The sequence below is a fragment of the Pezoporus flaviventris genome, unplaced genomic scaffold, assembly GCF_033815535.1.
Source record: "Pezoporus flaviventris isolate CSIRO_AGI_PZ_B2104156 unplaced genomic scaffold, CSIRO_AGI_Pfla_v1 ptg000023l, whole genome shotgun sequence".
Taxonomy (NCBI): domain Eukaryota; kingdom Metazoa; phylum Chordata; class Aves; order Psittaciformes; family Psittacidae; genus Pezoporus; species Pezoporus flaviventris.
Window position 1 is genome coordinate 5979428 of NW_026892571.1, and position 22163 is coordinate 6001590.

Here is a 22163-nt window from a genome sequence, read left to right on the forward strand (position 1 = left end):
TTCACTCCCGGTCCGTATTGCCTCTCCCGGCTTCTGACGGCGTCCCCTCCGCCTCTCTGCAGCACGGCCCCGCAACGCGGGGACTCTTGCAGACTACCCTGCCGCCGAGACAACCAGCGAGCGAGCTAGCCGGGCCGCAGCGGGCGGGGCTGCCGGCATCGCTCCTGCCTTCTCCCGCTCCTCCTCGGTCAACAGCGGCGCCCGCAGGCTCCTCCCGGCACTGCAGGCACCGAGCGATGCCTGCCCGGTTTTGCCCATGGTCACCTCGAGGAGACGCCACGGACGCCAGAGTTGCCACCGGGTCCCGACCAGTGATGATTTCCAGCCTCGGCTGCTCTTGAGGAGAGCTCTTCCGGGCAAAATTAAGACTTCTTCTGTGGTTCTTCTACCGCTAGATTTATTTATGTGCTCATCAGTCCGCAGGTGCAATCTCCCCCCACCGTTTGCACAACTTTTTGAAGTCGTTGTTCCTGAATTCATTTCCCTCAGCTTTTCAGCAGATCTAAACTATCAGACTGAATTGACAGTCACAATTTCCCAAATCCTGAGTAATAGCACAAAGCAGAGATGAAGATGCCTATTCAAAGACAGTTGTACTCCAGGCTGGCCCTTCCTCTGGACTTTGTTACTTTTCCTCTGCACTCCAGAAGCTGCTCTGGATCAACCTGCAGTGCTGCTGCTCTTCCACTCGGGAATATTTAATTACAGCATGACACTAGAAGCTGTGCCTTTACTTAGGACTTGGGGCTCCTCTGGGAGTCGGACAATAAAACTGCATTTTTCCAACTCCATTATGTAGAGTTGGTGCATCTCACTCTACACACTAAGGAACCACCTTCACCTTTACTAATATTGCACACAACCTTTGTACAGAAGAAAAAAAAACAAACAGCTGAACCTAAATATGTGCTGAACATGACACCACTAACAAATTTTTCTCCCAGAAATATGAAGCTGTAAGTTTAAAGGCCTTATCATGGGCCACTTTCTCTAGTTTATTCTTCTGAGAAAACACACCAGATTCCCTTTTAGCTTCTCATTCTTTCTGCTCACACCTACAATTGTCTTAGGAGGCTGAAGTATGTATCTGAAGTTTGTGTTTCAAATTATACCGCAGTAAACTCTTACGTTATGTGCAGACACAGAATTTCTCACCCTGCCCAAATGTCACACAAAAGGAAAACTACATTTGCAGACAGCAGTGAAAGAGAAGCTCAACATAAGTGTGCGAAAGGATCCCAACATGGATACATGGAGAGAAGTTTCTCTCCTCGTCACACTACTTGGAAGCAATGTAAAATATTTGCATATGCATAAGCGATATGCAGCTCCAATAAAGACCCAGACATCGAAGTATTAACTCGAAGACACCATTATCCTTCAGCACATGGGCAATTTGGAAGATACACGACTCTTAAAGCTTAATATAAACTGTACTTCTGTGCTCAATCACTGATCATGCAACAGGAAAGCAAACTGATGAACCCATAGCTTGGACAGTTGTATTTTTAGAAGTGTGATATCAAAAAATAAGACACCTCAAACATTTTCTGTAGGCCAGCAATAAACTCTGAGAATCTACACAGCACAGGCCATGTTTCCACCAGTACCTTCTCACACACCCCAAGACTTTTCAAACCCTTCACAACTTGCACCACTGTCCTTTATCGTCCTCATTTGCAGACTCCAACAAAAGCTGCACAGATAACTTTGCTTATCATGGATATTATCTTTCTCCATAACAAGAAAGAGCATTTCTTCCAGTGTTAAAGGAAATACATCTATTAAAGTCCATCTTTTACAGCTGTAAATACCAAAGGCATGCATAGGACAGGCAGGAAAATATAATAGATCTGATCTCCCACACACTATCAGAGACAACTATGCCCCTTCAAATTATTACCACAAGAACAGGGATAAAACACATGCAAAATCAAAATGATTCTAGCATGCTTTTCTTGATCAATGTCTATTAAAGTAGGTACGTAATTCAAGTTTTGAATAGGGAATGATCACTTGGCTCCTCCCAAAGCTCCCGTTATGGCATTTGCTTTGTTAAAAACATCACAATCTGCAAACATGCAAAAAGTACCTTCCAGGTCTCCCCGTCCACATTAACATTTCAGCCAAGCTTCTTTGGGAAGATGAAACTTGCATTGCCCGATAATACAGCTGGGCAAAGAACAGAGAAAGGAACAGCCCATGTCTCTTGTGCCCTTCAACAGCCCCTCAGCCATTCTACCCGTATACCACCATTTCACATGCAGACTTGTTTTGCAAATGCTGTCTTATCAGAGGACTTCCACTGCCTTTCAGGACAAGGAACTAGCATCACATTATGAGTGGCGCAGGCCTTGGCACCAGGCAAATAAAGCTTGTTGACACCCCCATGCTCCTGGTAGCAAGCCAGACTCTCACCCTCCTTGTTCTGCATTAATAACCTTGAGTAGCACCAAACACTATATCCTGTTCTTGACCCTATGTAGGCTAAAAGCTGACAGAGTTTCCTTGACGTTTTAGTGAAACAATTACATCAAAATCTTTGTCTTGGAATCAGAACACCTTCATGGAGTGGATGGAAACTGCTCCCCCAGACTGACAACTAGAAGAGCTCTCTACTAACAGCCAAACTGAGGTGGAAGTTTACAAAAGGAGAGAAAATAAGAAAATGGGAATGTGATAGCACCATAGCTTTGCAGCTCCGAGTATGTAATCAGTTGTAGGTTTATGAGACTATATGTAGTTGGTTAGTTCAAGACAGTCATGAGTACGAGCCAAACAACTCCATCACGCACAAGGGCAATTCTGCTGATACGTAACTGCAACTCTTCATGCAACGTTTACACCCCCAAAAAGTACCATTCACAGAAAAAGCTGTATCAGACATAGTGCATACAATGAATAACTTCCTGGCACATACTTCAAAGAACAAGCCCCCAAACCAGAAATTTACAAATATACCCTCCTGTCCCCTACATTCCCACCAATTTTAAAACTGCCAAAATATCAGCAGATACTTCATATGAGCAGGAGCCACTGAAAACATCTGAAGGTTGCTCTGGGGAAAGCTTCATACAACCAACAAGGACAAATAGATGGCAAAATGACGTTTCACACAACAGTTCTTAGACACACAACCCGAGTCATGCTGGCACTTCCATGACTACTTCTTACAGGGAATATTATCAGAGAATTGTCATCCCCTCAGGCGGAAGGAAGAGGGAGCTTTGTGGTAGTGTCAAAAAACTGGTAACTTCCAAATCTACTTGCTAGAAGTACAGCTAAGAACACCACAGCAACCTACATTGGAGGAAATTTCCCACACCTCCTATAAAGCTGGAATAACACTAGCAAACATTCTTTACGAAGATCTTGCAGATAGGCACTGGAAAGAAAAAGGAGCAACCACGTCTCTTGTATCCTTCAGGAACCACTCAGCTGCCCTGAGTGTACTTCCAACACTTCAACACAAAGTGTTCACTGCATACGTTGACATCACGAAGATGAAAAATTTTCTGCTCATGCCACAAGATCAAGGTGTAAAGAAAACCAGGCACAGACCATCAGAAGACGTTGGGTCACTGAAAAGCGTGAAACAACGAGGACGTGAAACAAATCTACAAGATCTGCCGGCAGAGCTCTTGCTCCTCCCTTCTTCCCACCCTTTGGGAACCTGAGCAATCACCGTACGCTCCCCTACCAGGAACAAGAAACACCAGCACCCAGCTATGGCTGAGCCAAGCTTTGCCTTCCCTGTCCCACAGTTCCCCGCGCATAACAAGGAAAAGAAAATCGGAGAAAGGTCAGAGAAACAGCAGAGGAAAGGAAGTGGCGCGGACAAAGGCTCCTGGGAAGAACTCACCGTGGGAACGGCAGGGTCCTCCCCGAGCAGGGGAGCGGGCTCGTCGGGAGGCGGACGGGCCGGGAGGGTGTCGCAGCAGCTGCCTGAGGACAAGCGGAGATGGCTCTTGCGAGAGTCAGTGGCGAGAGACACCTCGTGCGAGTAGGAGTGCAGGAAGGCGCGGACGCCGTCGATGCCCACGAAGTGAGAAGCCGGGACACCGCGCAAGGCGGAGCTGCTCGTCGCCGCCAGCAGCTGCGAGCGGCGCCAGTGCCGCAGGCGGAACGCCAGCAGCAGCAGCAGGAAGGCGAGGAAGAGGCAGGACACGGCCGCCACGGCCAGCACCAGCCAGCGCGTGAGGCTGGCGGCCGGCTCGCCCGGCACCGCCGCCGCCGCGCTGCCCAGCTCCGAGAGCAGCTCGGCCACGCTCTCGGCCAGCACCACCGTGAGCGTGGCCGTGGCCGACAGCGCCGGCCGCCCGTGGTCCTTCACCACCACCACCAGGCTCTGGCGCGCTGCGTCGCGGGCCAGCGGGAAGCGCGCCGTGCGCACCTCGCCGCTGTGCAGCCCCACGCGGAACAGCCCCGGCTCCGTCGCCTTGGCCAGCTCGTACGACAGCCACGCGTTCTGCCCCGCGTCCGCGTCCACCGCCACCACCTTGGCCACCAGCGCCCCGGGCTCCGCCGACCGCGGCGCCAGCTCCACGCCCGCCCAGCCCGACACCGCCGCCGAAGGCGCCGCCGCCGGCGGGTACAGCACCTGCGGCGCGTTGTCGTTCTCGTCCACGATCTCCAGCACCACCGACGCGTTGCTGCTCAGCGCCGGCAAGCCGCCGTCCTCCGCCCACACCCACAGCCGCACCTCGCGCACCTCCTCGTAGTCGAACGAGCGCAGCGCGTACAGCGCGCCCGTCTCCGCCTGCACCGACACGTAGGACGAGAGCGGCGCGCCCCTCACCCGCCCCTCCGACAGCCGGTACCGCACGCGCGCGTTCTGCCCCCAGTCCTCGTCCGACGCCCGCACCGTCAGCACCAGCACTCCCGCCGCGTTGTTCTCTGCCAGCCGGGCGCTGTAGCGCGGCTTCGCGAACACGGGTGCGTTGTCGTTCACGTCCAGCACCCGCAGCGCCAGCACCGCGCTGCTCTGCATTGCCGGCGACCCGCCGTCCACCGCCCGCACCGTCACGTTGTACTCCGACACCTTCTCGCGGTCCAGCTCTCCCGCCGTCACGACGCTGTAGTAGCTTCCCTGCGAGCTCCTCAGTCGGAAGGGGACACCCTCGTCCAGCGAGCACCGCACCTGGCCGTTCGCCCCCGAGTCCCTGTCCTGCACGTGCAGCAGGGCCACCACTGTCCCCGCCTGCGCATCCTCCGAGATCTCTGTCAATGCTGACCGCACCGAAATCTCGGGGGCATTGTCGTTGACGTCTGTCACCGTGATCACGATTTTCGCGGCGTCGAAAAGCTCTCCTCCGTCCCTTGCCTGCACCTGCAATTCGTAGGAATCCCCTTCCTCGAAGTCCAGCGGTCGCACCAACGTGAGTGCACCTGTCTCAGCGTCCAGCTCGAAAACTCTCGAGGCTTTCGCTGTGATTTTCTTCAATGAGTATTTCACGTTTCCGTTCAACCCCTCGTCGGCGTCAGAGGCCGTGATGGTGACAAGAACAGAGCCCACTGGAACGTCCTCGGCCACACGCGCCGTGTACTCCTCCTGGCTGAACACGGGCGCATTGTCGTTAGCGTCCAGCACCGTTACGCGGATCCGCGCTGTGCCCGTCTGCGCTGGCTCTCCCCCATCTCTCGCCCTCAGCACCAGCTCGTGAAACGCCGCCTCCTCCCGGTCCAGCGCCTTCTCCAGCACCAGTTCGGGACGGTGATCCCCGCCGGGACCCGCCTGCACGGCCAGCGAGAAGTGCTCATCGCCGCTCAGCTCGTAGCGCTGCAGGGAATTCGGGCCCGCGTCCGGGTCGTGAGCCTCGACCAATGGAAACCGTGACCCCGGAGCTGTTGACTCGCTCATTCTCTCCTCCAGCTCCATTTCCTCGAACTTGGGAGCGTTGTCGTTAATGTCCGTGATTTCCACTTCGACGCTGTAAACCTGCATTTCTCCGTCTAATATCACCTCACACCGCAGCACGCACTGCCGCACACTCTCGCACAGCTGCTCCCTGTCTATCCTCTCCGCTGTCACCAAATGGCCCGTCTTCCCGTGCAAGGCGAAATACTTCGTCCTACCTTCAGAGACGACTCGAACTCCGCGGTCGCGGAGAGCCAGCATCTCCAGCCCCAGGTCCTTGGCAACGTCTCCCACGAACGAGCCCTTGGGCAGCTCCTCGGGAACCGAGTAGCGCAGCTGTCCCCACGCCGCGTCCAACGCTGCCATCAGGACTCCCCACAGCAGCGCTCTCTTCCTGAGGCTCCAGCGCCTCTCCGCCGCTCCCATCTCTGCCGCAGACAGCTCCCCGCCGCCGACCACCGTTCCAGCTCCTTCTCCTCCTCCTGCTGCACTGGCTTCCGGTCCTGGTCTCCGCTGCCGTTTATTGCCGCCGGCTTCTCACCCTCGCAGCAGCACGGCTCTGTAGTGTGGGGACCCTTGCAGACCGGCGGCCCGCCGAGAGAACTAGAGAGCGAGCGAGCCAGTCCTCGGCGGGCGGGGCTGCCGCCAGCTCTCCGTCTTTCGCTCCTCTTCGGTCAACAGCGGCGCCCGCAGCTTTGTCCTGGCACTGCAGGCACGGACCGCAGCTGAGCACTGTCCGCCCGGTCTTGCCCACGGCTAGCAGAGCCGGCACAGGTGACACGGTAAGCAGTCAACGGATGCCGACTCTTCCGTGATCCGCCGCGATCTCGGCCAGGAGGAAGGCATTTCCTCCCTTGCGTCTGGAGTTTCCACCTCCGACGACTGGCGGTGTTGGTATATTGAAAGTAAAATGTTATTTGAACGGATAGCATATTCTCCACCTGTAAGTCCTAATGCATCTCCAATACGAAATTTTAAGTAGTTTTCGAATAATACAAGGAGAGCAATAGAACAGGCTCGGAGGTCCAAACCGCAGTAAGACCTCACCTTCTCGAGAACCATCGTTTTTAACACATGCGCCTGTGGGGGGCTTTGATTTATATTTCACTCCCTATGGAAAAGATTGTCTTGAAGGGCAATTTCCCCTTTTAATAACCCACTATCCGATTTATAGTTTTACATATGTTTATAAAATTCGATAGTTTTCTCAGAAACCACTGTGGAAAGGATTTCAAAGAACTATTCAGCTGATACTTGACCATGTCGGTAAGACACCTCTTCGACACCACGGGAAGCAGAAAATTACAGCTGCAAACCCTCAACTAAACTGACCGTTTGTAAACCTACATATGGGCTCTATTCGAATGGGCTTAATTGCTGCCATTTTGCATTCTCGGGATGGGTAGAGACCTCTCCAGGTACATTAGGTAGACGACGTAAAAAGTGAGACCCAAAGCTCCTAGTCAAACCCGTCATACTCGTGCAACTATTTCTGCAGTGACCTTCCCCTAAACGATGGGAAGGCACATAACAGGGGCGGGGAAATAATCTGCCACTTCTCCATTTTTAGATACACAACAGTCCAACACATAGTAACCAAGGGGATTATTTTCAGGCTAAACCAGCACCAACTCCATCTTTGGGAAAAAAAAAAACCAGGAAGGAAAAATTTCCATTACCGAGCCTCCACCCCATTTCCCTCATCGCAAAGACCAGATCTCATTCTGCAGGATTCGCCTTCACCATTGCTGACAAGGTTTGTGGTAAAAAACAATCACTTGAACCTGAATTTCCGACATCTGATGAGCCAGAAAGAGCTGCCGCTCGCTGCCTGCTCTGAATGGGAGTTACCCCTTCATGCACACAGAAATCATCAGTTCCCATTCCCTCACCCATGAAAATCCAGAAGAAAAACGACGGAGCTTCAGAAAGACCCAAGGATCTTCCGCAGCACATAGTTCTTGATAACCAGAACTAATGTATACTTCTTACGGAACTTATATTGAAAAAAAATTCTGAACTGAAAAAGTGTGCTGAACAGGGGTAACTCTTGCTTTCTGAATGTCCAGCATAAACAGCAGTTGACCCATCAAGGAATGACTCGCAGTTCTTCCTGCAGTGATGTTCCTGGAAACCGAGACCAGCACGACCCCAGCCCCAGAAGACCAACAAAGCAACAGCAAAAGCAAAACTCGTTTGGAAAGGGTCCCAGACAAGTAAATCAGGGCTTACAGACCTGCGGTGCGTTGGGCTCCGCTGGCAGCTTTCCAGCGCCGTCAATACTAGTCAGGCTCCTCTCCGCGCAGGGCTCCCCACAGAGAAGCTCCTCGGCGGGGAGGCTGGGCACAGGCAGCGGCGGCCAAGCACCCTCGGCGACGGAGCGTCCAGGCGCCACGCAGAGGTTGTAGGAGTAGGGCAAGGTGCCCTCGCAGAAGTCGGCTGGGAAAGCGGCGCCGGCCACGGAGAAGCGTTGCGCGCCCAGGCAGCGCAGCACGGCGGGCGGTCCGGAACGGCGGCCCCTTGCCAGCACGGCCAGCGCCACGCTCAGCAGGAAGAGCGCGGACAGGAGAGCCAACGCCAGCACGAGGGAGAACTGCAGCTCCGCCGCCGAGTCGGCGCCCGCCGCCCGCTCGCTCAGCTCCGGCAGCGCCTCCTGCAAGCTCTCGGCCAGCACCACGTGCAGCGTGGCCGCGGCCGACAGCGCCGGCTGCCCGTGGTCCTTCACCACGGCCACGAGCCGCTGCTTCGCCGCGTCCCTGTCCGACACGGCCCGCGCCGTGCGTATCTCACCGCTGTGCAGCCCCACTCGGAACAGCGCCGGTTCCGGCGCCTGCACCAGCTCGTACGACAGCCAGGCGTTGCGCCCCGCATCCGCGTCCACCGCCACCAGCTTGGCCACCAGGTACCCGGCCTCGGCCGACCGAGGCACCATCTCGAACGGGCTCGGGCCCGCGGCCAATCCCGCGTCTGCCCCTGCACCCGCCGCCGCTGGCCACAGCACCCGCGGCGCGTTGTCGTTGCGGTCCAACACGAAGACGCGCACCGTCGCTGTCGAGCTCCGCGCCGGTTCCCCGCCATCCTGCGCCCGCACCACCACCGCGAACTCGCGGCACTGCTCGTAGTCGAAGGAGCGCTGCGCGTACATTGCTCCGCTCTGCGCCTCCACCGACACGTACGGCGCCGCGCCCGCGCTGCCGCCCTCCAACGAGTACCTCACGCGCCCGTTGCTGCCAGCGTCCGCGTCCCGCGCCCTCACGTGCAGCACCAGCTCGCCCGCCGCGTTGTTCTCCGCCACGTAGGCGCTGTAGGCGGCCTCCTCGAACACCGGCGCGTTGTCGTTCACGTCCGACACCTCCAGCACCAGCACCGTGCTGCTCGAGAGCGCCGGGCTGCCCCGGTCCCTCGCCACCACCGTCACCCGGTGCTCGGACTTCTGCTCCCGGTCCAGCGCTCTCGTCGTCACCACCTTGTACGACCCGCCCGACGACGCCACGAGCGACAGCGGCGCCTCGCCCGACAGCTCGCACCACACCTGACCGTTCTCCCCAGAGTCTGGATCTTTCACGTTCAGCAGGGCCACCACCGTTCCGGCCGGTGAGTCCTCGGGTACTTGGCTCGACACAGACAGCACAGTGATTTCGGGCGTGTTGTCGTTCACGTCCAGCACCTCCACCTCCACCTTGCAGTGCGTTAACAGGCCGCCCCCGTCCCTTGCCTCCACCAGCAGCGTGTAGCCACGCGTGTCATCGAAGTCCAGCGCTTCTTGCAGCGTGATCTTTCCGCTCTCCGCATCCACCATGAACTTCTGAAGCACCTTAGGCGGCATTTTCCCAAAGCCGTACGTGATGTGGGCGTTGATGCCAGCGTCGGCATCAGAGGCGGACACGTTCACCACTGTCGATCCCGGCAGTGCATCCTCCCGCACGCTCACTCGATACCGCTCCTGCGCGAACACGGGGGCGTTGTCGTTGGCATCGGTGACGTTGATGCAGAGCTGGGCGGTGCCGCTCCGGGGCGGGTCCCCGCCGTCCACCGCCGTCAGCACCAACTGCAGGCTCTGTTCTCTCTCCCGATCCAGCGCCTGGCGCAGCACCAGCTCCGCGAACTTGCTGCCGTCCGGGCTCTCCTTCACCTCCACCGCGAAATACTCGTTGGCTTCCAGCTCATAGCCCTGCAGCGAGTTACTGCCCACGTCTGCGTCTTCTGCCATACCCAAGGCAAAGCGGGCGCCGACTGAAGTGAACTCATTTATCTCCAGGTGGAAACTGTCTTGTGGAAACCTCGGGGAGTTATCATTTACATCCTGGATGGCCACTTCAACGTGGAAAACGTTAAGTGGGTTATGCACTAGCGCCTCGAAGCTGACAGAGCAGGACGCCGACTCGCCGCACATCTCCTCCCGGTCCAGTCTCTCGCTCACGTACAGGTTCCCGTTCTCCCCACTCACGGTAAAGTATTGCTTCGCGGCGCTCAGCCGCAGCTTCCGTGCCGGTAATTCTGCCGGGCTCAGCCCGAGGTCCCGTGCCAGCGGCCCTACCAGGGAGCCTCTGTCCAGCTCCTCAGGGATGGCATAGTGGAGCCGCTCCGGCGCCGCCCGGCAGCACCAGCACAGCAGCAGAGAGGGCAGCAACACTCGCCCGGCTGCTGGCCGCCGGCTCTGCCCCTGCCTCTGCCTGCTCTCCATTATCGGCAGCTCTCGCCGCGCTCTTCCCTCCGGCCGCTGCCTTCCGTCTCTTCCAGCCCCTCTCTACAGAGAGCGCAGGGGCTGCAGATGGGCAGAGAGATCGGCTCCGGCTCTGACGCCGCTGCTTCCCCCTCCGCCTCTCGCCTATGTTGCCCGTGCCGCTGCCCTTCTGGCCGGCGGCGGGTGAGCGAGCAGCCTGCGGGGGCAGGACGCTGCAGCGGCTCCGGCTGCAGCTTTACCTTCCCCGCCGCTTCGCGTAGGCCAACAGCGGCACCCGGAGGCCTCGCGGCGCCACCGCAGCTGGGTAATGGCTGCGCTCCCGGGGTCCAGAGGATCTGGGGCTGCTTTTGTGATTATGGCAGCAACGGCAGCCACCCACCGAAAACGGATTTCTGTTGCCACAGAAGACAAAGTAGTATTACACTCAGGGTGGATTTTCACTCTGCTCAGGTTCGATTATGACTTAGAATAAAGATTAACTGAAGGAGAAGGCCTAAAGTTAGGGTCTGAGTAACTCAGACCATCTAACAATTCACTTAACCCCGTATGTCTCCAACTGACTTGCCAACATGTTACGGGCGACACCCTGCACGTGTTCACTGGAAACACTGGCTGCCATGTATGCCATTCTGCACTAACAAAATGTTGGTAATTACAACTAAAGCTGTACACTGAGAAAACCAAAACCATAAATTGCATAAAGCAAGCGAAGGAAGTGATAGAAAAGAAAGTCACCAGCCCTTGGCAATAGTTTTAGCTTAGAAGGCTGGCTTAGATCCCATTCTACACAGCTGTAGAAAAGACAGATGAACTGTAAGGAAGAACTGCTACCCAGCATGGAAGACAAACTGAATAAACAGAGAATAAGGAAATCAACCTCAGAGAAAACTGAGCCATTTCCCTATTGCTGCCGTTTCTGCAGTTGCCTTTCACCAAAAGGCATGATGGCACAAGGCTGATGGGATGAACATTCATTAGTGTGGAAAAATCTCCATCAGCCTCATGCAGGTTTCCTTGAGTGCAACACCAAAACAGCATTAACCAGTCACCGAGAGTCCATTGTTTCAGGAAATTAGGAAGGAAAAATCTCAAGCACCTAGCATCACATTTTCCTGACCCCATCATGTATAGTTGCAAACCCATAAATCAGACAAGGCAAAGAAGCATTAGAAAACAATTCATACCTGGAATTCTCCTTGCTTCTCACAGTAGGCATTGATAGTCATCCCTGGAAGCACCTGGAAGTTATTTCTATCTCTATGACAAAGTGCACTACAAAACAGCAAGTTGTTACAAGCTCTCAGCAATTTTCTATTGTGGCTTGATCATCCCTTCAAAAATATGAAGCAGCAAGAATAAAGGCCTTCTCATGGTCTTTTCCCAGCTCAGTATTCAGTAATACGATTCTCTTCTACCTTCTGCTTCATTCTGCTCACACCTACAATTCTTAGATGGCTGTAGTATTTGTTGCAAACCAAGCACACTCAAATGCTAAAACTGACCAAAACGGGGAAGAAACACGACCTTCGAAGAAACAATGGCCTGAAAGTAGTGTTAACTACAGCCGTGTAGGAACTCTGCAGTGTAATGTCGAGCTCTGCGACTGCACTGTAATGTTACAAGTAGACACAACTTGGATAATGTTACAAGGAGACACAACTTGGATAAAGGTTTCCCACAAGATTTATAAGGCATTCTACACCTGCATCATCCTTCTACATGCTGATTTATGGTGTAGATGCTCTACCATTGCCTTTCAGGACAGGGAAAAAAAAGACCACAAAAATTATGGCACAGGCCTTGTCACCAGGTAGGAAATCCAGCCATTGCCCAAGGAAAGCTGTGTTGACCCACATATTTTCTTGATTTCAAGCCAGCCTCTCACCCTCCTTGCTCTGCATTTATAGCCTTTATTTGCACCATTGACATTATGTGCACCTGTCAGCCAGACTTGAAAACGTATGACACAGAAATTGGGTGTATCAGTCTTGGCAGCTGAAAACTTTTATAGATGGAAACGCCTCAGATCAACAGATGTAAGAGATGTTTTAAGGGTTAGAAGGGACAATGAGGCCTAGCTTTATACCTGGACAACAAACAAGGCAAGAATGGGGAACCAATGTTAAACTATGATGCAAAAGTGAAGGAATCATAGCTTAACATTTCAGTATGTCATTGGTAGCAGCTACGTAAAAGGGAGATCTGTTTGGCAAAAAGACAACAGGACCTCACAACGCAGACCATAGCCACATTCCCTTCAGACAATTACTCTGGACAATAAAAAAAGAGGTAAAATGAAACACAAGGCAATATAAAAAAACCCACACCTTCAGAATAATGTTCTGAAAGCCAGTGATAAGCCCTGGGAACCACGTCAATCTCCACCACTACACCATACACACAGCATTGAGACTCTCCACAAACCTTTCTCAGCTTGCATTGTTACTGATTTTCATCAACTGCAGAGTCCACAGAAGCTACACAGAGAATGTCTCATCATGGATATTTTTCTCATTTGTGAGAATTAAGCACATTTCTTCAAATGAAATTTTAAAAAAAGTCTACGAAAGATTACTGCGATGAACATGAAAAGCATATGCCAGACAGGAATGCAGCAGTAACAGATCTCACACAGCTTTACAGCTCTAAACATGAAAGGGACATATGGTACCTACAGAAAGATATACCAGAAGTAATTTCCACATACTATAAAAGCAGTGGCCCATGTTCAGGCGAGTACAATGACCAAGAAAAAATTCGAAAAACAAAATGATATATTCTTGATAATGGTTTCTAGAGCAATTCAGGGAATGAATAATCAGCTGACTTCTCCCAAAGCAACCCCTGATGCATTTCTGTCGCAACCTGCAAATACACATGAAGAACCTCCCAGGGCTCCCCATACAACCTGAATAACCTTTTAGCAAAAATTCCATGAGATGAAACAATGGAAGATACTATGGTTGGGCACAGTTCCCACATCTTTACATCTCTAACAAGTTGAAGACACGTAGTCTGATGCCACCTCAGAAAAGGTTTAAAAACCAGGCGCTAACCTACAGAGTGGGTCACAACAGCGTAGAACACAAAGATGTGGCAAAGCAAGAAAGTCCCAGAACAAACGTAAGTCCTGCTGGCGGCAACAACGCCTCTCCTGCCTCCAGCGAGAAACCTGAGCAAACACCCCAAGGTGCCCTCCCGAGGAAAGAGGCAGCAGCACCCCACCACGGGGCGGCAACCAACTTAGCCTTTCTCGATCATACAGCTCCCCCCGAGGAACACGGAACCCGTCAGAGGGCAGAGGCAACATGGGGAAGAGGCACGGAGAAAGGCTCCTGTGAGAAACTCACCGTGGGAGCGGCGAGGTCAGAGCAGCGGGAGTCCGCAACGTCCTGCCCGAGCAGCGGCGCGGGCTCGTCGGGAGGCGGACGGGCCGGGAGGGTGTCGCAGCAGCTGCCTGAGGACAAGCGGAGATGGCTCTTGCGAGAGTCAGCGGTGAGAGACACCTCGTGCGAGTAGGAGTGCAGGAAGGCGCGGACGCCGTCGATGCCCACAAACTGCGAGGCCGGGACGCGGCGCGAGGAGGCGCTGCCCGACGTCGCCAGCAGCTGCGAGCGGCGCCAGTGCCGCAGGCGGAACGCCAGCAGCAGCAGCAGGAAGGCGAGGAAGAGGCAGGACACGGCCGCCACGGCCAGCACCAGCCAGCGCGTGAGGCTGGCGGCCGGCTCGCCCGGTACCGCCGCCGCCGCGCTGCCCAGCTCCGAGAGCAGCTCGGCCACGCTCTCGGCCAGCACCACCGTGAGCGTGGCCGTGGCCGACAGCGCCGGCCGCCCGTGGTCCTTCACCACCACCACCAGGCTCTGGCGCGCCGCGTCGCGGGCCAGCGGGAAGCGCGCCGTGCGCACCTCGCCGCTGTGCAGCCCCACGCGGAACAGCCCCGGCTCCGTCGCCTTGGCCAGCTCGTACGACAGCCACGCGTTCTGCCCCGCGTCCGCGTCCACCGCCACCACCTTGGCCACCAGCGCCCCGGGCTCCGCCGACCGCGGCGCCAGCTCCACGCCCGCCCAGCCCGACACCGCCGCCGAAGGCGCCGCCGCCGGCGGGTACAGCACCTGCGGCGCGTTGTCGTTCTCGTCCACGATCTCCAGCACCACCGACGCGTTGCTGCTCAGCGCCGGCAAGCCGCCGTCCTCCGCCCACACCCACAGCCGCACCTCGCGCACCTCCTCGTAGTCGAACGAGCGCAGCGCGTACAGCGCGCCCGTCTCCGCCTGCACCGACACGTAGGACGAGAGCGGCGCGCCCCTCACCCGCCCCTCCGACAGCCGGTACCGCACGCGTGCGTTCTGCCCCCAGTCCGCGTCCGTTGCCCGCACCGTCAGCACCAGCGCTCCCGCCGCGTTGTTCTCTGCCAGCCGGGCGCTGTAGCGCGGCTCCGCGAACACGGGTGCGTTGTCGTTCACGTCCAGCACCCGCAGCGCCAGCACCGCGCTGCTCTGCATTGCCGGCGACCCGCCGTCCACCGCCCGCACGGTCAGGTTGTACTCCGACACCTTCTCGCGGTCCAGCTCTCCCGCCGTCACGACGCTGTAGTAGCTTCCCTGCGAGCTCCTCAGTCGGAAGGGGACACCCTCGTCCAGCGAGCACCGCACCTGGCCGTTTGCCCCCGAGTCCCTGTCCTGCACGTGCAGCAGGGCCACCACTGTCCCCGCCTGCGCATCCTCCGAGATCTCTGTCAATGCTGACCGCACCGAAATCTCGGGGGCATTGTCGTTGACGTCTGTCACCGTGATCACGATTTTCGCGGCGTCGAAAAGCTCTCCTCCGTCCCTTGCCTGCACCTGCAATTCGTAGGAATCCCCTTCCTCGAAGTCCAGCGGTCGCACCAACGTGAGTGCACCTGTCTCAGCGTCCAGCTCGAAAACTCTCGAGGCTTTCGCTGTGATTTTCTTCAATGAGTATTTCACGTTTCCGTTCAACCCCTCGTCGGCGTCAGAGGCCGTGATGGTGACAAGAACAGAGCCCACTGGAACGTCCTCGGCCACACGCGCCGTGTACTCCTCCTGGCTGAACACGGGCGCATTGTCGTTAGCGTCCAGCACCGTTACGCGGATCCGCGCTGTGCCCGTCTGCGCTGGCTCTCCCCCATCTCTCGCCCTCAGCACCAGCTCGTGAAACGCCGCCTCCTCCCGGTCCAGCGCCTTCTCCAGCACCAGTTCGGGACGGTGATCCCCGCCGGGACCCGCCTGCACGGCCAGCGAGAAGTGCTCATCGCCGCTCAGCTCGTAGCGCTGCAGGGAATTCGGGCCCGCGTCCGGGTCGTGAGCCTCGACCAATGGAAACCGTGACCCCGGAGCTGTTGACTCGCTCATTCTCTCCTCCAGCTCCATTTCCTCGAACTTGGGAGCGTTGTCGTTAATGTCCGTGATTTCCACTTCGACGCTGTAAACCTGCATTTCTCCGTCTAATATCACCTCACACCGCAGCACGCACTGCCGCACACTCTCGCACAGCTGCTCCCTGTCTATCCTCTCCGCTGTCACCAAATGGCCCGTCTTCCCGTGCAAGGCGAAATACTTCGTCCTACCTTCAGAGACGACTCGAACTCCGCGGTCGCGGAGAGCCAGCATCTCCAGCCCCAGGTCCTTGGCAACGTCTCCCACGAACGAGCCCTTGGGCAGCTCCTCGGGAACCGAGTAGTGCAGCTGTCCCCACGCCGCGTCCAACGCTGCCATCAGGACTCCCCACAGCAGCGCTCTCTTCCTGAGGCTCCAGCGCCTCTCCGCCGCTCCCATCTCTGCCGCAGACAGCTCCCCGCCGCCGACCACCGTTCCAGCTCCTTCTCCTCCTCCTGCTGCACTGGCTTCCGGTCCTGGTCTCCGCTGCCGTTTATTGCCGCCGGCTTCTCACCCTCGCAGCAGCACGGCTCTGTAGTGTGGGGACCCTTGCAGACCGGCGGCCCGCCGAGAGAACTAGAGAGCGAGCGAGCCAGTCCTCGGCGGGCGGGGCTGCCGCCAGCTCTCCGTCTTTCGCTCCTCTTCGGTCAACAGCGGCGCCCGCAGCTTTGTCCTGGCACTGCAGGCACGGACCGCAGCTGAGCACTGTCCGCCCGGTCTTGCCCACGGCTAGCAGAGCCGGCACAGGTGACACGGTAAGCAGTCAACGGATGCCGACTCTTCCGTGATCCGCCGCGATCTCGGCCAGGAGGAAGGCATTTCCTCCCTTGCGTCTGGAGTTTCCACCTCCGACGACTGGCGGTGTTGGTATATTGAAAGTAAAATGTTATTTGAACGGATAGCATATTCTCCACCTGTAAGTCCTAATGCATCTCCAATACGAAATTTTAAGTAGTTTTCGAATAATACAAGGAGAGCAATAGAACAGGCTCGGAGGTCCAAACCGCAGTAAGACCTCACCTTCTCGAGAACCATCGTTTTTAACACATGCGCCTGTGGGGGGCTTTGATTTATATTTCACTCCCTATGGAAAAGATTGTCTTGAAGGGCAATTTCCCCTTTTAATAACCCACTATCCGATTTATAGTTTTACATATGTTTATAAAATTCGATAGTTTTCTCAGAAACCACTGTGGAAAGGATTTCAAAGAACTATTCAGCTGATACTTGACCATGTCGGTAAGACACCTCTTCGACACCACGGGAAGCAGAAAATTACAGCTGCAAACCCTCAACTAAACTGACCGTTTGTAAACCTACATATGGGCTCTATTCGAATGGGCTTAATTGCTGCCATTTTGCATTCTCGGGATGGGTAGAGACCTCTCCAGGTACAGTAGGTAGACGACGTAAAAAGTGAGACCCAAAGCTCCTAGTCAAACCCGTCATAACTCGTGCAACTATTTCTGCAGTGACCTTCCCCTAAACGATGGGAAGGCACATAACAGGGGCGGGGAAATAATCTGCCACTTCTCCATTTTTAGATACACAACAGTCGAACACATAGTAACCAAGGGGATTATTTTCAGGCTAAACCAGCACCAACTCCATCTTTGGGAAAAAAAAAAACCAGGAAGGAAAAATTTCCATTACCGAGCCTCCACCCCATTTCCCTCATCGCAAAGACCAGATCTCATTCTGCAGGATTCGCCTTCACCATTGCTGACAAGGTTTGTGGTAAAAAAAAAAATCACTTGAACCTGAATTTCCGACATCTGATGAGCCAGAAAGAGCTGCCGCTCGCTGCCTGCTCTGAATGGGAGTTACCCCTTCATGCACACAGAAATCATCAGTTCCCATTCCCTCACCCATGAAAATCCAGAAGAAAAACGACGGAGCTTCAGAAAGACCCAAGGATCTTCCGAAGCACATAGTTCTTGATAACCAGAACTAATGTATACTTCTTACGGAATTTATATTGAAAAAAAAATCTGAACTGAAAAAGTGTGCTGAACAGGGGTAAGTCTTGCTTTCTGAATGTCCAGCATAAACAGCAGTTGACCCATCAAGGAATGACTCGCAGTTCTTACTGCAAAGTGACGTTCCTGGAAACCGAGACCAGCACGACCCCAGCCCCAGGAGACCAACAAAGCAACAGCAAAAGCAAAACGTTTGGAAAGGGTCCCAGACAAGTAAATCAGGGGTTACAGACCTGCGGCGCGTTGGGCTCCGCTGGCAGCTTTCCAGCGCCGTCAATACTAGTCAGGCTCCTCTCCGCGCAGGGCTCCCCACAGAGAAGCTCCTCGGCGGGGAGGCTGGGCACAGGCAGCGGCGGCCAAGCACCCTCGGCGACGGAGCGTCCAGGCGCCGCGCAGAGGTTGTAGGAGTAGGGCAAGGTGCCCTCGCAGAAGTCGGCTGGGAAAGCGGCGCCGGCCACGGAGAAGCGTTGCGCGCCCAGGCAGCGCAGCACGGCGGGCTGTCCGGAACGGCGGCCCCTTGCCAGCACGGCCAGCGCTACGCTCAGCAGGAAGAGCGCGGACAGGAGAGCCAACGCCAGCACGAGGGAGAACTGCAGCTCCGCCGCCGAGTCGGCGCCCGCCGACCGCTCGCTCAGCTCCGGCAGCGCCTCCTGCAAGCTCTCGGCCAGCACCACGTGCAGCGTGGCCGTGGCCGACAGCGCCGGCTGCCCGTGGTCCTTCACCACGGCCACGAGCCGCTGCTTCGCCGCGTCCCTGTCCGACACGGCCCGCGCCGTGCGCACCTCGCCGCTGTGCAGCCCCACGCGGAACAGCGCCGGTTCCGTCACCTGCACCAGCTCGTACGACAGCCAGGCGTTGCGCCCCGCATCCGCGTCCACCGCCACCACCTTGGCCACCAGGTACCCGGCCTCAGCCGACCGAGGCACCATCTCGAACGGGCTCGGGCCCGCGGCCAATCCCGCGTCTGCCCCTGCACCCGCCGCCGCTGGCCACAGCACCCGCGGCGCGTTGTCGTTGCGGTCCAACACGAAGACGCGCACCGTCGCCGTCGAGCTCCGCGCCGGTTCCCCGCCATCCTGCGCCCGCACCACCACCGCGAACTCTCGGCACTGCTCGTAGTCGAAGGAGCGCTGCGCGTACATTGCGCCGCTCTGCGCCTCCACCGACACGTACGGCGCCGCGCCCGCGCTGCCGCCTTCCATCGAGTACCTCACGCGCCCGTTGCTGCCAGCGTCCGCGTCCCGCGCCCTCACGTGCAGCACCAGCGCACCCGCCGCGTTGTTCTCCGCCACGTAGGCGCTGTAGGCGGCCTCCTCGAACACCGGCGCGTTGTCGTTCACGTCCGACACCTCCAGCACCAGCACCGTGCTGCTCGAGAGCGCCGGGCTGCCCCGGTCCCTCGCCACCACCGTCACCCGGTGCTCGGACTTCTGCTCCCGGTCCAGCGCGCTCGCCGTCACCACCTTGTACGACCCGCCCGACGACGCCACGAGCGACAGCGGCGCCTCGCCCGACAGCTCGCACCACACCTGACCGTTCTCCCCAGAATCCGGGTCTTTCACGTTCAGCAGGGCCACCACCGTTCCGGCCGGTGCGTCCTCGGGTACCGGGCTCGACACCGACAGCACCGTGATTTCGGGCGTGTTGTCGTTCACGTCCAGCACCTCCACCTCCACCTTGCAGTGCGCTACCAGACCGCCCCCGTCCCTTGCCTCCACCAGCAGCGTGTAGCCACGCGTGTCATCGAAGTCCAGCGCCTCTTGCAGCGTGATCCTTCCGCTCTCTGCGTCCACCATGAACTTCTGAAGCACCTTAGGCGGCATTTTCCCAAAGCCGTACGTGATGCGGGCGTTGATGCCAGCGTCGGCATCGGAGGCGGACACGTTCACCACTGTCGATCCCGGCAGTGCATCCTCCCGCACGCTCACTCGATACCGCTCCTGCGCGAACACGGGGGCGTTGTCGTTGATATCGGTGACGTTGATGCAGAGCTGGGCGGTGCCGCTCCGGGGCGGGTCCCCGCCGTCCACCGCCGTCAGCACCAACCGCAGGCTCTGTTCTCTCTCCCGATCCAGCGCCCGAAGCAGCACCAGCTCCGCGAACTTGCTGCCGTCCGGGCTCTCCTTCACCTCCACCGCGAAATACTCGTTGGCTTCCAGCTCATAACCCTGCAGCGAGTTACTGCCCACGTCTGCGTCTTCTGCCATACCCAAGACAAAGCGGGCGCCGACTGAAGTGAGCTCATTGATCTCCAGGTGGAAACTGTCTTGTGGAAACCTCGGGGAGTTATCATTTACATCCTGGATGGCCACATCCACGTGGAAAACGTTAAGTGGGTTATGCACTAGCGCCTCGAAGCTGACAGAGCAGGACGCCGACTCGCCGCACATCTCCTCCCGGTCCAGTCTCTCGCTCACGTACAGGTTCCCGTTCTCCCCGCTCACGGTAAAGTATTGCTTCGCGGCGCTCAGCCGCAGCTTGCGTTCCGGCAACTCTTCCGGGCTCAGCCCGAGGTCCCGTGCCAGCGGCCCTACCAGGGAGCCTCTGTCCAGCTCCTCAGGGATGGCATAGTGGAGCCGCTCCGGCGCCGCCCGGCAGCACCAGCACAGCAGCAGAGAGGGCAGCAACACTCGCCCGGCTGCTGGCCGCCGGCTCTGCCCCTGCCTCTGCCTGCTCTCCATTATCGGCAGCGCTCGCCGCGCTCTTCCCTCCGGCCGCTGCCTTCCGTCTCTTCCAGCCCCTCTCTACAGAGAGCGCAGGGGCTGCAGATGGGCAGAGAGATCGGCTCCGGCTCTGACGCCGCTGCTTCTCCCTCCGCCTCTCGCCTATGTTGCCCGTGCCGCTGCCCTTCTGGCCGGCGGCGGGTGAGCGAGCAGCCTGCGGGGGCAGGACGCTGCAGCGGCTCCGGCTGCAGCTTTACCTTCCCCGCCGCTTCGCGTAGGCCAACAGCGGCACCCGGAGGCCTCGCGGCGCCACCGCAGCTGGGTAATGGCTGCGCTCCCGGGGTCCAGAGGATCTGGGGCTGCTTTTGTGATTATGGCAGCAACGGCAGCCACCCACCGAAAACGGATTTCTGTTGCCACAGAAGACAAAGTTGTATTACACTCAGGGTGGGTTTTCACTCTGCTCAGGTTCGATTATGACTTAGAATAAAGATTAACTGAAGAAGAAGGCCTAAAGTTAGGGTCTGAGTAACTCAGACCACCTAACAATTCACTTAACCCCATATGTCTCCAACTGACTTGCCAACATGTTACGGGCGACACCCTGCACGTGTTCACTGGAAACACTGGCTGCCATGTATGCCACTCTGCACTAACAAAGTAAATGTTGGTAATTACAACTAAAGCTGTACACTGAGAAAACCAAAACCATAAATTGCATAAAGCAAGCGAAGGAAGTGCTAGAAAAGAAAGTCACCAGCCCTTGGCAATAGTTTTAGCTTAGAAGGCTGGCTTAGATCCCATTCTACACAGCTGTAGAAAAGACAGATGAACTGTAAGGAAGAACTGCTACCCAGCATGGAAGACAAACTGAATAAACAGAGAATAAGGAAATCAACCTCAGAGAAAACTGAGCCATTTCCCTATTGCTGCCGTTTCTGCAGTTGCCTTTCACCAAAAGGCATGATGGCACAAGGCTGATGGGATGAACATTCATTAGTGTGGAAAAATCTCCATCAGCCTCATGCAGGTTTCCTTGAGTGCAACACCAAAACAGCATTAACCAGTCACCGAGAGTCCATTGTTTCAGGAAATTAGGAAGGAAAAATCTCAAGCACCTAGCATCACATTTTCCTGACCCCATCATGTATAGTTGCAAACCCATAAATCAGACAAGGCAAAGAAGCATTAGAAAACAATTCATACCTGGAATTCTCCTTGCTTCTCACAGTAGGCATTGATAGTCATCCCTGGAAGCACCTGGAAGTTATTTCTATCTCTATGACAAAGTGCACTACAAAACAGCAAGTTGTTACAAGCTCTCAGCAATTTTCTATTGTGGCTTGATCATCCCTTCAAAAATATGAAGCAGCAAGAATAAAGGCCTTCTCATGGTCTTTTCCCAGCTCAGTATTCAGTAATACGATTCTCTTCTACCTTCTGCTTCATTCTGCTCACACCTACAATTCTTAGATGGCTGTAGTATTTGTTGCAAACCAAGCACACTCAAATGCTAAAACTGACCAAAACGGGGAAGAAACACGACCTTCGAAGAAACAATGGCCTGAAAGTAGTGTTAACTAC

General features: G+C 56.2%; 3 protein-coding genes across 3 annotated transcripts in view; all 3 read right to left on the minus strand.

The window, feature by feature from the left end:
• The window catches only part of LOC133271246 (protocadherin gamma-A2-like), an 87795-nt gene extending 67051 nt beyond the window's left edge, over positions 1 to 20744 (minus strand). The window contains exons 1-2 of the mRNA XM_061457192.1: positions 18150 to 20744; positions 13892 to 16423 (exon numbers count right to left, since the gene is read on the minus strand). Of these exons, the coding sequence (XP_061313176.1) occupies positions 13892 to 16423; positions 18150 to 20597 (4980 nt within the window). The 5' untranslated portion in view covers positions 20598 to 20744. The remainder of the gene's footprint in view (positions 1 to 13891; positions 16424 to 18149) is intronic.
• Positions 2 to 6283, minus strand: LOC133271242 (protocadherin gamma-A2-like). The gene is made up of 2 exons (XM_061457187.1): positions 3701 to 6283; positions 2 to 349 (listed from the first exon to the last, which is right to left on the minus strand). The coding sequence occupies exons 1-2, from the start codon at positions 6281 to 6283 to the stop codon at positions 2 to 4; spliced, it is 2931 nt and encodes a 976-aa protein (XP_061313171.1).
• LOC133271243 (protocadherin gamma-B5-like) lies at positions 6378 to 10697 on the minus strand. Its single transcript, XM_061457188.1, has 2 exons — positions 8090 to 10697; positions 6378 to 6613 (listed from the first exon to the last, which is right to left on the minus strand). Exons 1-2 carry the CDS (start codon positions 10539 to 10541, stop codon positions 6378 to 6380), a joined length of 2688 nt encoding a protein of 895 aa, XP_061313172.1. The 5' UTR covers positions 10542 to 10697.
• Positions 20745 to 22163: the final 1419 nt, after the last annotated feature.